Source organism: Bacillus rossius, chromosome 6 (assembly GCF_032445375.1).
Source record: "Bacillus rossius redtenbacheri isolate Brsri chromosome 6, Brsri_v3, whole genome shotgun sequence".
Classification (NCBI taxonomy): domain Eukaryota; kingdom Metazoa; phylum Arthropoda; class Insecta; order Phasmatodea; family Bacillidae; genus Bacillus; species Bacillus rossius.
The window spans coordinates 11,720,023-11,736,403 of record NC_086334.1 but is presented as its reverse complement, the minus strand read 5'-3'; the positions used below and the strand labels follow the sequence as shown (position 1 = coordinate 11,736,403).

Sequence of the window (16,381 nt, the reverse complement as noted above, 5' to 3'; positions counted from 1 at the left end):
TTTCCCGTAATCCCACTTCATGCTTTACTGACACATATTTCCCTATTTTTTTTTACTAATTTTTTTTTACACATTTTTCTGGGTTCTTGGGAAGTATTTACAGTCAATTTTGCTGTAAGAAAAAAAAATGTTAATTTTACTGTTTTCCAAGTCTTAATCAAAACTGTATTCAGTTCAAGATGTTTTAATTTTCTATCTTTAACAATGTGTTTTTCACATCAAAAAATTCCTTTAAAACTGAAAGACACTGAGATACTCTTAAACATTTTTTTTTCCATGTTTAATATTCCAAACATTAGTTTCAAAGATTTTTCTCACCACCTTAGATGACAATAGTCTTTGCACATGCAGTTGAGCTTGGTACATTTGTATTAATTATAATGGAAATATAGTAGATAGCTCACTTTAGTATAAATCACAGATAAGAAAAAATTCAAAAATGCATTCCACTTTCTACAGCTTCTAGATTTTGAATCTTTCATGTTATATACAGCATTGGTGGAAAATAAAGTATTATAGCCTTGTTTAGTTCTCCATCTCTCTAAAAACTTCTAGTAGCCAAACTAATATGCAGTACATTATCTCATATTTCCATGGTGATTTATCTAAACTAGGCCTATGCGAATATTCAAATTTTCGAATACAAATAATGAACTATTAATATTTGATTCGACCTTGATTACTGACACTTTTAAATAAATATAGTCGATTCTTTACGAATATTTGACATAACATACCTAATGCTTTCATCGTGTACCAACGTTCACTGTTGAGGTTGAGTCATTTGTGCTATGTAAATACCCTTTTGATGTTTTAGTAGGACTTTATAATCAATATGAACAATAAGCAACATTGTAAACCAGCAACAAGTAATTCAAGTAACTACTGTCTTGCTGAACAGTAATGGAAAGATCACTTGAACGGTTCAAAAACATTATAGGTATGTATTTATGTCAATTAAAACTTGAAAACAAAATAATATTTGTATTCATTTCGTCACAGCAAATATGTGGTCACACGCACCAGAAATGAATAAATAAATAAATAAATAAATAAACGAGTACAACTCCACAAAACAGACACTCCATTGCAGTGGCCATAAAAAAAAAACTAGTTCCAACAGCATATAGATTGACAGTTACAATCAATCTAACACCACGTGACACAGTAGCAGCTTCCTTGCTGTACGTATCTACGACGAAACATGTTGCGACTCAACAGAAAACCGTGAGTTATGGTGGGGTTACCGGCGTGGTCCATGACGACATAGCTGCGGCCGGCCACGGGCAGCCTCACGTAGAGCGATGCGGGGCGAGCCAGCGGGTTGTACACGCTGACCAGGAACTGCGGAGAACGCTCGCTGGTGCGGCACTGGCTGATGTTCAGCAGCGGGCAGGACTCCAGCGCCAGGCTGGCCCCCGTGCCCGACTGCTCGCTCAGGAGCTTGCTGTCGGCACACGCAGGAGGGTTTCCACGCTATTCATTCGACCCCTGGGCTCACACACTGCGAGTGATACCAAACACTGACCTGTGCATGTTTCCAAGCCATCAGCCCCTCTGTCCAAGTGCAGTAAAATACTTTTATAGTGAACCTCTTTATAATAAACACTGTTAACCAAGTCCCCATCAAAACTGTTTCTTATGCAAGGCTTCTTCTCTTCTGTAAAACAATTTTTTTTTAATAGTTCATGTGAAGAAATGTTTTTTAACACAAAGACTCTCACTACTCACTCGCACAATGCGCACATTTTTCATTTAGACCGTGTACGAGAGAGTGTTTCGTATAATAGGTTAACTTTACTGAATTTCTCAAAAGACATGTAAATGAGTTATCCCAAGACACCAGTACGATGTTGAAATATGTTTTACCAACTGTTCATTAAAAATAAAGGTCAACTATAACTAAAATAGTATCGTAGAATCCCAGATTAACTAAATTTATATAATTTCCCAAAGTTCAATGTTTCCAAACAAAAAATCTATTAGATGTGACCATGAATACTCTTGTTTTAAATTTACATCATTTAAAACAAATATTGTCCTACATACTGAAATATAAGTTTAACAAGATTACCAGTAGTGTACTAGCATCCTAATTTTTATATTTAATAGGGAATACTTTAATATATGTATAAATCATTGTACAATCTTTTAATATCATATGTCTTATGAAAATCTTAGACAAACAGGCTTCCTCTGCAATTATTTAAAGTAATAGATTCTGCAGCAAAGAGAAAGGCAAAAAATTTGTTGGTTGGGAGGGAAGGGGGGGTTGTGTGTGTTTGACATAAATACGAAAATGGAAGGAGGGGAGAACAATAAGTTGGCTGCCTCACACCCTCTCAAAGTTAACAATCAAAGAAGGACCTAGGGTCAACACCAGTGCTGTATTTCTTACTTGCCAATAAGCTGAGACACGGAACACAAAGACTTTACTTGTATCCATGGAACTCTAGTGAAGACAGATTCATGGTGCTTCGCTTATTCGAGTGTGACCCTAACTGTGTAATGTTAAATTTTTATGCCCAAAATTAAAGGTGCGGCCCAACGCAGGGGCGACACTTCTGCTGGTATATCTGGTAGTGTCTTTCAGTACTCACCAGAGGTGTGTAACATCAAACATTGGTAATTCATCTTTTCTCATGTTGCAAATACACTTATATGTAATACAAAACGCGGACACAAAATTTAACTTAGAATACTTTAAAGTAATGCAGAGTGTGATAAATATATGTAAATTTTGTTTTCAACTAATTTATGAACGTGAGTCAAATGTAGTTTCCGCACTTGCAGCTAGAATTTGCTGCTAGAGCAGCCGCATCAGCTATTAAATCATTTGATTTGCAGAGCAAAATTTTAAACTATATTATGAAACGGCTCTGATAAAAAGGGGGGGGGGGGGGGGGGGGAAGACGAAAAAACCCAGCTTTGACCTGATTTTTGAAAAGGAATAGTATTGCCCATCTTGTTAAATTTCATTACACAGTTAATGCTATAAGGTTTACCTTTGTCTTTGTGAACTTTAGTTCATGCCTAACCACCACAGATGGCAGCACAATGGTTGTTACTATTTTCGTTCTTTGATTTTCATCGCATCCACAAAATTACTTTCACAAATGGCCATATATAGAGAGCTAAGATGTTACACATCAAAAAATTTTTACTGGTGGACTTAGGCTTGCTGTTTTGGTGGTTAAGATCTTAGACAAATTTTTAATAAAGATCTACACTAAAGTAGCATCCTTGTGAAGAACATTTTATGAAGATGACTTTATTTTCACTAAGAAGTTGCAATATAAAAATATGTTTTATGTTTATAGGGTTATAGTTTGTAATGCCTATTTTTTTTTTAGTCCAGAATTTTTTTGTATTTTTGTACCTTTTCATTTTACAATTTGTAGCAGAGTGCATTGCATTAAATGAAATGTATTTGCACACTTATTTTAATGTTGTTTCCAATTGATAAATATTAATTTTGTTTAAAAGGTAGAGTTAGCAGACTTGTGCTAGTGTATATTTTTTTTTCAATAGATACTGAGGTTATGATTTTCAACATTCAAACTTTGTAGCTATGCAGTTTTTAATTTTTGCAAAAAAGATTAAGCATTTTATAATAGTGTTTTGATTGTTCCATATTGAAAAATAATTTTAATAATCCAATCAATTAATATGGTTAATATTCCCAGCAATGAACGACCACCATAAAAAAAATTCTATTTTGGGACAGCCTTCAGTTGTAGGTAGATTGAAAAATGCCTATTTTTTTGGAATTTTTTAGGAAATTTCCATAAACTTCAGGAACATTTTAAGAACTAAATGTACATAGGTTCTCCAAAATTTTAAAATAATTGATAAAACATTTTCTCATATTCCATGCAGCAAGAATGCATCAATTGTTTTTAACTTAATGACTCCAGCATTAAATAACTTAGAACATATTTCATATTATGCTTACTAGGGTAGTTTGAATTGTTAGGCCTTCAAAAAATATGTTTCATTCCTTGCACTAATACATGGTCATAAAAAAATTGTACTTTATTCCAAAGTTTAAGATAATTTTAAGATGGTTTGAAATATAAAAAACAATTGATAATAAGGAAGTTTTTAATTTTTATTTCAACCCCTGTTTTATTATAGGCAACATAATTCATAAAAAAATGGTTTCAGACCGAGGTTTTAGATGATTTTTAAAACTTTTACAAGTAATGAATTTGAGAATATACCTTCTAAAAAGTTTTTTTTTTCCCCAACCCTTTTATAGTAATGGTTGGTTACATAAAAATTTTCTTAAGACAAATATTAAGAACAGATCTTATAGCATACATGGTACAAAACTTAAAATTTTTTTTTATTTCTACCCTTGTTCTTTTCCACCCCTTGCATGAATCGATTGTCTTATGTCTTGTTTTAGGCAAACGTTTATGATAAAAATTATATGATTTACATACAATTTGAAAGGAATTGATGGTGTGCTTGCTAAGGGAGTTATAAATTTCCCCCTCTCTTCAACGCTTCTTTTTTTTTTCCCACCCATTGAAGTAATGTCTGGTCGTGTAAAAATTATTTCACAAAAAAAATTGTAGATAATATTTTAAGGTTTTACAGTAAACAAGAACGGATTTAATAGCGTTATATGGTACGGAAATATGATTTTTTTAAATTGCTATTTCTTCTGTTCTTTTCAAACCCCTTGCAGGAATGGTTTCAGACAAAAGGTTTTGATAAAAATTATGAAATTTACAGATGATTTGAAAAGATTTGTTGGAAAATTCTTATTTAAAATTTTTAAATTTCTAGTTTGAATGCCTGGTAAAAATAACAAGTTATGTACTCCAATTGTAAATTTGTGCTTTAAGGGGAAGAATTGACCAGCTCGGATTCCAAACCGTTGGGATTTGTGAACTGTTTGACGTCATCGGAATCTGAGGAGAAGGCCGATCCCGGGATCGGAGTCGACCCGATACTGAATGTTGGTAGACAGCGGGGAGTACTTTCACTGGAATCTGAGGAGTCGGCTAATCCCGAGATCGGAATCAACCTGATACTGAATGTCAGTGGACAGTGGAGGGGAGTACTTGATGGCCGAGCTGATGACGCTGCCGCACTGGTCCATCCCCTGGGACAGCATCCTCATGTAGTCGTCTGCCACGTTCTGCGTGTCCGTGCCGGTGATGGCGTCGTGGTGCTGCAGGATGGCCATGGCGTCGCGCAGGTAGTCCAGCCCGCGCTTCGACTCCTCTTCACTCGTCCCGCTGAGCACGGACAGCTGCTTGCACGCCTGGCCACACGCGCTCGCACTTATCTCACATGGACCGGCACCACTGACACATTACAACCAACACATTCAGTGGCGTGCCCAGGATTTTGCTCTGGGGGGGAGGAGGGGGGGGTCAGGCAGAAGGCTAGGGCCTTTCCGGGGGGCCTGGGGGGTATGGAATACCCCCCCCCCCCCCAGCTAGGTGGGGGGTCCGGGGGTCCTCCCCCGGGAAAATTTTGAAAAATACGTGTTCAATATTGCTGATTTAGGCTATCTAAAAATACTGTTTAATTAAACATTTATGCTTGTCATTGAATTTATTTTAATATCATACTAAATATTTTTTTTTTTTCATTTTATGAATTTAATATTAAAATATTTTTAGCCGTGGGGGGGGGGGGGGGGGGGGGTCCGGTCCCGCTCGTCACCCCCCCCCCCCCCAGGCACGCCCCTGAAGACATTGAAGTAGCGCTATTAAATCCGCTCTTATTTACTGTAAAACCTTAAAATATTATCTACAATTTTTTTGTGAAATAATTTTTACACAACCAGATATTACTTCAATGTGTGGTGGGGGGGAAAAAAAAAAAAAAAAAAGAAGAAGCGTTGAAGAGATGGAGAAATTTATAACTCCCTTAGTAAGCACACACCATCATATCCTTTCAAATTGTATGTAAATCATATCATTTTTAGCAAAAACTTTTGCCTAAAACAAGACATAAGAAAATCAATTCATGCAAGGGGTGGAAAAGAACAAGGGTAGAAATAAAAATAATATCTTAATTTTCATTCAAATCACCTAATTTTTAAACAAATTTTTTATTTAAACCGTAATTACGTTGCTCTGATAAGTCATTTCCATTTCAAAATTCAAAATTAATGAATTTATTTTACCAGCAATGCAGATTTATTTTACAAAGAAATTATGGTATGGGATACATATTTTGAGTATTATATTATGTTAAACATTCGTGAAATACTTAAGATGCAGCAGGGCCACTTGAAGGAATAAAGTGTTGAATGCATTAATTTCACTTTTAGTAAAATATTAAGACGTAGGACTACATGCCTTATTGGCCGTTTATTTTTTTGGCTCACTCACCATGTTAGAATTTGCATTTTGTCATCATTACTATAATTCAGGGGCTGTTCCTGTAAATTTATCACAATGGTTATTAGTATTTTTCATTTGGTCACAAATGTCATTGGATATTTACTGAACTTAATTTATGAGCTGTGAAAAGTTTTGCAAGCGATAATAATTACAAATCTTTCCGCGGTTTTTTTATTGCCGTTAGATGACAATTTGAAAATGTTTGGCGGAAAAAAAAAAAATTGTGATGAAACGTAAAATGCAAGAATGCTTTCATGATAAATCTACAGGAAAAAACCCGTAAATTATAATAAAGACAATATAAAAGGAAACAGCCAACATGGCGTGTAGACCAAGCCTTATGAGTCGTCAGTTTTAGTCTTTCCTGCGTTTGCACATGATATCCTTCTGGTTTTGTGGGATTGTGATTGGATGGGAGTCTCACAAGGCATTTCAAATAATCCATGGTTCGCTTCAATAGGGCACCAGAAGATGTCAAGGAGATGACATTGTTTCAAAAGTGTGGCTCACCTGCAGGAAGTTGTTCCCGACGCGCTCGTAGCGCTTGTCGGTGGGCCGCGACGTGTGGTAGCCGGTCCAGTACGAGTGCGGGTCGCTGCCGTACGGGAAGAAGTCGTCGCTCTTGGTCGTCCACGTCCGGTTGGCGTCGTGCAGGGCCTTGACGTAGCACGACGGCGTGGAGTAGAACACGTTGATGTTGCTGTGGTTCTGCTGGAGCGCGTTCACGTACCTGCCCACCGTGCGTCGACGTGTGTGAGCATGACGTTTGTTTGAAATACAGACAATGATGTTTCAGTGTGCCATAGGATTTGCGATTACGGTGGATCCAGATCGAAATTTTTCATAAATTGGAACTCCAGCAGACTTTAGACTTTGAAGCAAGACTGTGTGTTTTCTCAGGTGTCTTCCGTTTTGCCCCAGTCATTTCACTCTGTCATTGCTCCGTTCCTTGTCAGGCTGCAATAAACACTACATAGATGATGCCTTGCTCTTTTCTATCCCTGTTTTAACATTAATGTGGTATAATCGCTGCACAATATCATTACTTGATGAGCTTGTCCATATTTTTGTAGTTCATGTGCGCCGACTGGTAGGTGAAATCTTGCCCCATCGTGAGCATGATGTGGTCCGTGGTGTACGCCTCCGCCACTTCGTTGATGAACTCGAGGAACTTCGACACCTGTCAGTGCAATCAGGTGTGTGGGTTGTCACTGTTTATTTCATACAAGGCTGCTGAAACACTATGCCAGAATGGAAGAATACAGTAGATGTCAACATAGTTGGTTTTAAGACTACACATTGATTTATACCTTTTCATCAACATTGTAGTCGGGACTGCGCTTGTTGTCAATGAAGGGATCCTCAGAGCAGGTTATGTCGTTGCAGAATCCAGGAGCGAAATTATAGTGATTGTACAAGATGCTCGTGAACAAGTCGGCAGAAGAACCTAGGCAAGAAACACATTTCGAGCCTCTCATATAACACTTTTATTATATCAAAATCTAAATATGCTGAATGAAATTTAATTTATTGGTAAAATAAAGTGATTTAAATGTATCTCTTGATCTATTTCATCCACTGGTAAAGATGACTGACCACTGTCTCAGCTGTGGACCCTACTCAGCCTCTGGGCTACAGACCCTCATCAGTTTAAATAGAGGTGTTCTCTATATTGACGACCTGCTACCTTCTGCCGTTGTTTGATGGTGTGGGTGATGAGGATGAGAGCACCAACTAGCTTAAATTATGTTCCTGCGAGCTAGCCAGCAGGTCCAGCAGAGACATGACCTCAGTGCGTGACATCGCCACGTGGCCGGTAGACGGCAGATGATGAACAAATAAAGGTAACCCTGATTGTTATAGCCGCCAGGAACACTATGCTACATTATTATGGCTTACTTAAAATAGAGAGACTGTTTTATTGGCATGTATCACACGTACACGGCGCTGCTGACGACTTGGATTTCGTTATGGATAAAGCCTGAGCTTGACACGGCATGTCTTACTAGTTGTTCGGCTGCGACTACGCTTACGGAGTTATGTTGTGGATTAATCGAGAGCCTTTGGCCTTAGACTGGGCTAGTGATGAGCAGGCGCTATTACGATACTACATTGAATTGTAGCATGGACAAATATTACATGATCTACAAACAAAAGCTAACGGTTACACTGTTACACACATCGTGGCCATCCCTCAGTGGTCACGTACAGGAAACAAAGACAATGTCCCTAATTTGTGGTGCAGCGAAATTACAAAGAAAACACTTTAACATGTGGGGAATTCATTATGTATTACACAGTACACTAATTTATGAGGTCACGTGGACAGAACAAAAAGCAGGCCCCAAAAGTCTGTGGACCTTTACTAAAAATGATGCTGAGACTGTAAGAGTGACTGATGTGGGGGGACTAACCGTGGAGCTGATGACTGTTGATTGTAAACTTACACTGTAATGATGGAGTAGTATTGGGCTTCGCGGTGCGTGGACGCGACTAGTCTCGATGGCCGGCAGAGAGGAACTGACAGAGGCGTAATGTAATCTATAAACTGTATTTTCTCATAAACCAGTACAAAATTTGATACGCTCTATTCAAGATGTTTAGAGGAACATCTGTTATGTTCCAGAAAACAACGTTCTGAATTTTATTAATTTATTTCAACAAAAGCTGCAAAGTTTAAAAATTACCATGAAAATGTTTACTAATCCAGAAAGTTGTTATTAATAATTCCAAATTAATGCAATAGATATATTGTCTACTATTTCATATGTTACATAAGTTGCAATTACTAAGTACAGTTTCAAAGCTGGGCCAATTGCCGTGCGGGCGACAACTGATTCTGCGCGGGCAACGGCAGTTCACCCTGCTGCACTTCATCGTACTACACTGCACTCATGGTGGGTTCCGGTCGCACATGCTGCTAACGAGGCACCAATGTTCCATGGCGGTCCTTGAGGATCGAAGGAGCACCAATGGGTGTCGTCAATATAGTTATAGCAAGGTTTTGGAAATGTGTATATAATACTATTTATTTGCTTACTAAAGCTGATGATTTTGAAGCATATTTATAATAGCTCATAATTCTCAAGAACAAGATGTTTTACTGACTCAAATTCTGTGAATCGTGAGACTTAGCTCCATTACTGACTGTGGCATCCTCACCACGAGAGCAGTTTACAGCTTGGTTATGTAATTTTATTACCAGTTGCCGAAGCCCAAACAACAAAAAAATGCTTGTTTCAAGCTTTGGCAAGCAATCGAGCTTGCAGCAAGATTGATTCAAGCCAATTAGCCTCCAAATATTGAGATTGCAAGACATCATCTTGGTGCAGAGAGAAAGATAAATCAAGCTTGAAGTGTCAAGCTTATACTAAAAGCCTAATTCACGTCAACGACAAGCTTACTGCAAGCTCGGGTGCATACTCTGCAGGAGGAAATGTTCATGCAGCAATTACACACCCAAGTTTTTGTTTGCTCGCCACACCATCTCCATGGTCTGCATGTCTTTGCGCCTCTGCTTGTCCTGGTAGTCGAGGCGCGCAAAGAAGAGCGCATCAAACCCCATCTGCGCCATGATGGATGCAGTCTCCTTGGAGTGGCCGAAAGGATCGATCTGCCAGCCAATCCGCGGGCGACCGCACTCGCCCAGCATCTCATCCAGCAGCCTGCACAGTCATCAGCCACTGTCTTCTCTCTGCTATCCAGATGTGCAGTTACTCTACACACTCTTCATTAAGCTTACTAGTTTATGAGTTAAATCTAAGTTTACTTATCTATTTATTTTCATCATTTACCTGCTTTGAATAAAAAAGCTTTCCCACTTGTAAAAAGCCCAGAAACTACCCTGTATCGACTTGGGGAGGGGTGAGTGATCAACCACTCAACCACAGCGGCCCTTTTCCAGAACAGCGATAAATATGCTAGTGTCCGTCTGCAGAACATCCACAATTGTAAGCAGTGAGCTGGTGTCTGGCTCCAGGACAGCTATCTTGTGAGCATTGAGCTAGTGTCTGGCTGCAGATTAGCTTCCTTGTGAAAAGTGAGCTAGTGTCCAGCTGGTTCGGAACCTGCTTTAATCTTTTAGATGTGATGCACTGAACACTTTCTCTGCCCAACTGGTTAGACTTGTTTCTACACCAGAGTCAGTGTCATTTTTAAATATACTATTATAAAAATTTAACTTAATTCTAAATATCTCTGTAATCTGCTTATACCTTTTCTGAGCTGATTTTCACACAATTTAAAGTGCCCTGTTTTCAACCATTTATATTTAATGTGAGACTTTAAAATTAGAGGCATCAAAAAATCAAAAAGCAAGTTAAAATTTCCAGACTCCCAGCACAGTTATTGTTACAGTGAAAACCTCTTATGAAAATCCTGCTAAAGAAAATTTTTTTCTTATTAGTAAGTTTAAAAATTTAGCACTTCAACTATTAATACATACAATTCATTCATTTAATATGTTTTCTCTGAAAATATTTAAGTTTAAATGTACAAGTATTTTGAGAAAAAATTGTTTTACGTGGCTTACTGTATATCTGTTCTTTTCTGTAACTCTCGTGTCCTGCAGACATCCTGCACCGAGAAGCAGTCAGGATCGCAGGCGTGCGTACCTGAGGCCCAGGCTGAACTGGTCGATGGTCGACTGGTAGTGCGTGTCTGCCTCGTCGTTCATCACGGCCCCGCCGCCGATGATCTCTATCTGTCCCTCGTCGACCAGCCGGCGGTACAGGCGCCTGGCGTCGTCGCCCTGCTCCTTCCACCACCTCCGCAGGAACTCCGTCTCCACCTGCACGAACCTGCGGGCCGGCCGACGTCAGCAGCTTGCTGGACGTTCCACCCACTGCTTGCACCTTGCTTCGCCTCAGACCCAGCGTCCAATTCAAAACCCCAACAGTCGGGTTTCCATACTCAACTCCTGAAGAACATTCTTCACACTCACTCTCAGTGATTTGGTTTTAAAATTTTGCACTGGTGTTAATTTAACGATTTCTACCACGTCCCCAAAGGACTTGTCCACGTCATTGTTTGCTAACCTAACCTCTGAAACATTTAGAAATACATTCTGCTGCAACATGATTCTACTTATGGGCACTTTGAACACACTTTCACGGATGCTAAACATTTTCATCTCTCTCTTTTGATGTGTAACACCTTAGCTGTCGGTGTACGGTAAGTGAATGGAATGGAAGTCGCGTGGAACGGAAATTTGTAACCACGGCGCTGTCATCTGTGTCGAAGCCCAAGGGAAACTTTATAGTATTAATTGTTTAATGGAAATGTTAATAAAATTCCTTCTTGTCTAAAATCAGGTCCATAGCCACAATGCATCATGTACACGTTATTTAACCTTCAAATTCTCAAATGATTCTCTCGGTCATGTGGTCAAAGTGCTTGCCTCCTGACCAAGAGCTCATTCCTGCCCTTGTGGTTAATATCCCACCTGCCTTAAACACTTTAGTAAATAAAAACATACAGTGCTGCAATGGTGGTGCTCTCCAATAGCAGCTACTGTAACTAACTGAGATGTCATCAGCACCGCTTGGCTGCCGACAACCAGAACCTACATGGACGCCCTCCAATCAATTATCACAAAAAAATCAATATCTGCCTGAGTAGGAGCCAGGAGCGTAGCCAGGGGGGGGTTTTTAGGGGTTAAACCCCTCCCCCCCTCCCTTAGCACCAAATCTTTAATTAATTTCTTATTCATCACTCAAACAAATTTCATATTAAAATTAATAAAATTTTTACCATTACAATATTTAAATTTAAGAACCGACAACTGCTAAAATAGCACTATTTTACACCTTAAAATCCAAATTTTCCCGGGGGAGGACCCCCGGACCCACCTTTTAATACGGGGGGGCCATGCTTCTTAACACCCCCCATACACAAATCCTGGCTACGCCACTGCTACGCCACTCTTAAATATATTATGTGTCATAGATACTTCAGATTAATGGATTCTTAATTAACATTAAGTGGGAGCAGCACACAATAAACAAAACACGAGCATGAAAGTTTCTCATCAAAAATATGTACTATAACTAAACAACGTGATTTTGAAGTATTTATTTACTTATTTTATTGTAGGCCCTACAATAATGTCAAGCAAATTCAAACTTAATTGTAATGATTTTAATTTATGTTTTATCACTGCTTACGAAAGCTGAAGCAAACACGAAAAAATATTACTATCAACATTTTTTTGGAATAACTCTTATTCCAGAAGGGCTTGAGTTTTAAGAGTTTTATTGTCTTTATCTAGGTATTGAAATTAATATTATTTTATTTGTTGGTGATTCCTTTACATTCTGTTTCAGCAGTCATTACCTTACTATAGTACCTACTTTTAAATGAATTTTGTTTGCATACTTCTACTTGCAAAGTTAATATTTTGCATAAAGTGATAGATACCTATGTATTAAAGAAATTCATAAAAATTGTAATAATTTTTTTAAAGTAGGTATTAATTGCTCACCTTTTCTTAGGGTCCTTGGCTACTTCACTTGCGACTGTATCAATGATGTATTGAACTCCGCCCTTAGCAGTGTTGTTGGTTACAACTGTAAGCAAATACATTTTAAATAAGTATTTGAAGATAAAGGGTTTTTTTTGTAGCGAAGAGTGTTAGGTTTATGTCGTATAGGAACGTGAGGTGTAAAAGGAGTGGTAGGCCTTAAGTTGAAGCTGAGTGAAGATAGCTGCTTGTGATGTTCAGTCGTGTGTGTTGTGATCGGGTTTGGGGGTTGTAGGACAGGATGTTGGCGAACAGTGGAGAGGGGGGGGGGATGTAATACTAGCAGGCTAGGAGCTGTGTAGGGAGGAAATAGGTAATAGTTTAGGTAAACAGTTTGTAATAGATACGTACACACAATGGGTAAGTGTTTCAAGGAACAAAGCCAATTGTACCTAGGTTATCTTACTTAAAATTGTAAATCTGATGTTCGTAAGCTTTTTTTTTTTTTTTTCACTAATGTATCTAATGGACAAACAAACATCCTGCATGTGAAACAAAATATGTTTTTTGAATAATAGGATTAGTTTCACCTCATTGTAAGCTATCAGAGCTGATTATTTCTTGTTACCTTACTACCCAAAGTTCCAAAAATTGGTTATACTTACATTTCTTGATTACACCCAAAGCAATGTTGATACATATGTGTCGAATCTATTTCTTTGCTTCCCTTACGCCAGAGTTTCCCAGCCGGTGGTGCATGTACCACTAGTGGTACGTGGCAACGTTGCAGGTGGTACGTGATCAAATGCTGTCAAGTTAAGTTCCATTGACCCTATTATTGAAACTTTTATAATGGACAAACAGCAACAAATTTCCCACTAAAAATAGTATTTTTTATGAATAATTGTCTAAAATTGTTTTATTTTTTTTTATGTTGTTTAATTTTAATAAATGTCTATAATTGTTTGTTTTCAGAGTTGTGTGTGGTAAATAAAACTTCCATTTTGCAATAGACATTTTATATATTCCTAAATATCAAAAATAACCATAGCTTATACATTAATATCTAAAACTGAGAGATAAAGTAGGCTTAGTGTCTAGTGGTATACCAATGTTTCTAAAAATATCAATGACCTTTGACCTTGATCTCGGCGGCCATTCTGGATCTGCCAATGGTGAAAACCAAAATGGCTAAACTTTTTTTATTAAAAATTTATTAAAAATTTATTTAAATCATGTTTTATCAATTTTAAAATTGTTCCCCAACCTTTCTAATAACTACAAATTTTTAAGATATTGGCCGTAACGAAAATTGTAATTGTGATGTATTAATTTAAAATGCAGAAAAAAAATAATGGCAAGTTTTTTATTAAAATTATACTTAAATCATTATTTTATAAATTTTTCCCAATGTATTGTGATAACAATTGCAGATTTTCAAGATAGCAGCCATAACGAAAATTGCAAAGGTGACACATTAATTTAGTATGGCGGAAAGTTCTAGAATTCAAAATGGCAGATCTAAAATGGCTACCGGGGTCAAAGGTCAAGGTCATCCAAGATAGTGGACATCCCGGCACTGACACCACACTCCAACTCCAGTAGCAGGAGCCCCATACTTTAAAGCAATGGGATATATTTTCAATGTTTCAAAATTGGTTTCCCCACTTAAGACTCTTTTTCCTTGACGCACATACAGAAAAGACTTGCAGCACCGACTCAAAGAAAGTATTTGAACTTTGTATTGTTCAAGAGTGCTGGTTTGTATTTGAAGGCAACAGAATATTGTGACTTGATATGGTGTACTTACTTCCGTAGTAGTACTGGTCAACAGTCTTTCTGTAGCCGACATCATCGTGTGAATGGGGTATCAAATGGACGTTCACCATTCCAGGAATACTTTGGTTGCATGCCTGAAATACATCCGAGACAAGTTGATTGTAGTGCTAAAACCGAGAAAATAGTTAAAAACTTTTAAGTCTTGAGCAATAATATTGCATGCTGTTTTGTGAGCCAAAGCTTAAATTTTGGGTAAGGTAATAAAACTTTCAATTTGTTATGTGTATCTAAGCTTTCAGGATACAAGAGCATGCAATATACTTTGTGCTCCCACTTACTGCGTAACCACAGGAAGTTCGTCTAGGACCGTCAAAGTCTTCACTTGGCACAGGAGCACACAATGTGGTAGCAGCAGCTACGAGCACTATGACACGGTGCATCGCGTCCACGTAGCCAAACTTTCGTTAGTACTGGCCGCACGTCCAGTGTAGTCCTCATACTATCTGGATGCCCCTTGAGTGGTCACACCTATCTTAACCTCGTTAAGTGGTTTTGGTAGATAAATGACCACAAATGCTTGATTACATAGTCTCGCATGAAAGCATCACTGTTTGTTTACGTAACAAGTCTTGATAGCTGAAACAATTATCATGATCCGTCGATCACGCAAAAGCATTTTGACTGTCTGTATACAATTTTTTTACACTGAAATTATGTATAAAGGTAGAAGGACGTGGTTTTTTGAAATCTCACATAGATAATTAGATAAGAGTGAATTTTTATTAAATGTAGACAGTTTTATCTTAACTGGAACGTCGAGTCCCAAAATTTCATCAAGATTCATCATAATATTGCTTTAGGTGTTGTAAGGTGAATTAGTAGTGGTTTTTTGAAAACTCATGTAGACATGGGGATGGGAGACTTTTTTTTAATCAGATAGAGACAGTTATCTTCCTCTTAATGTTAACACCAAGTGTGCAAAATTTCATAAATATCAAAATCTTGTTTTCAAGGATTGGAAAGGGGGACAGGGTGGTATCTGAAACCTTATGTGGAAAGATAGGAAAGGCTAGTTTGAAATAAGAAAAAGCAGATAATTTCCTCTTTTTTTTAACATTAATTGTGCTTCATTCTTTTATATGTAGCAACATTATGTTTAAAGGGATTTAAAAGGGGGTTGGGGTGATTTTTAAAAATCTCATATATGAAGTGAGTGACCTTACACTTTTTACTAAATTATATGTTGAACAGTAATTTACTACTTATTTTCAACGTTATGTGAGCCAATTTTCATTGAGCAGTACCATATTTCTGCTTTAAAGTGTGGGAAAGGATGATAGTGGTCATTTTTCGACAATCCCCTCATTTCCCCCTTAATTTAAATGCAAAGTGTGCTAAATTTCACCAAAAAGTACCAAAATTCGGTTTCAGAGGGTGAGAAAAAAGGGTGGGGGTGTTTTATTTTATTTAATGTAGACAGATCCACCTTTTGTTAAATCAATTGTAGAGAGTAATTTTACCCTTATTTTGAATGCAAAGAAAACAAAATTTCATGTAAATAATAACCTTCCTCATGTTTCGAAGGTCTAGTGTGCAAAATGTCATCGCAGTAGATCGAATGGTTTAGGAATGCATACAGGACAAACAAACATTCATATATATATTTGTGTGTGTGTGTGTGTATGTATATATACACACACATGTAAGGATGCGCGCGCGCACACACACACACACACACATATGCATATAAACCTTAAAATAGTTCTGAAAA

The 16,381-nt window shown here is 37.7% G+C and overlaps 1 protein-coding gene across 1 annotated transcript in view; it reads right to left on the bottom strand.

Annotated features, from left to right (window-relative positions):
* LOC134532641 (lysosomal alpha-mannosidase-like) overlaps positions 1-16,381 on the bottom strand; it is a 26,127-nt gene extending 9,746 nt beyond the window's left edge. The window contains exons 1-10 of the mRNA XM_063369285.1: positions 14,949-16,381; positions 14,642-14,744; positions 12,853-12,937; positions 10,985-11,170; positions 9,831-10,036; positions 7,682-7,818; positions 7,418-7,551; positions 6,882-7,101; positions 5,076-5,278; positions 1,248-1,447 (exon numbers count right to left, since the gene is read on the bottom strand). Of these exons, the coding sequence (XP_063225355.1) occupies positions 1,248-1,447; positions 5,076-5,278; positions 6,882-7,101; positions 7,418-7,551; positions 7,682-7,818; positions 9,831-10,036; positions 10,985-11,170; positions 12,853-12,937; positions 14,642-14,744; positions 14,949-15,050 (1,576 nt within the window). The 5' untranslated portion in view covers positions 15,051-16,381. The remainder of the gene's footprint in view (positions 1-1,247; positions 1,448-5,075; positions 5,279-6,881; positions 7,102-7,417; positions 7,552-7,681; positions 7,819-9,830; positions 10,037-10,984; positions 11,171-12,852; positions 12,938-14,641; positions 14,745-14,948) is intronic.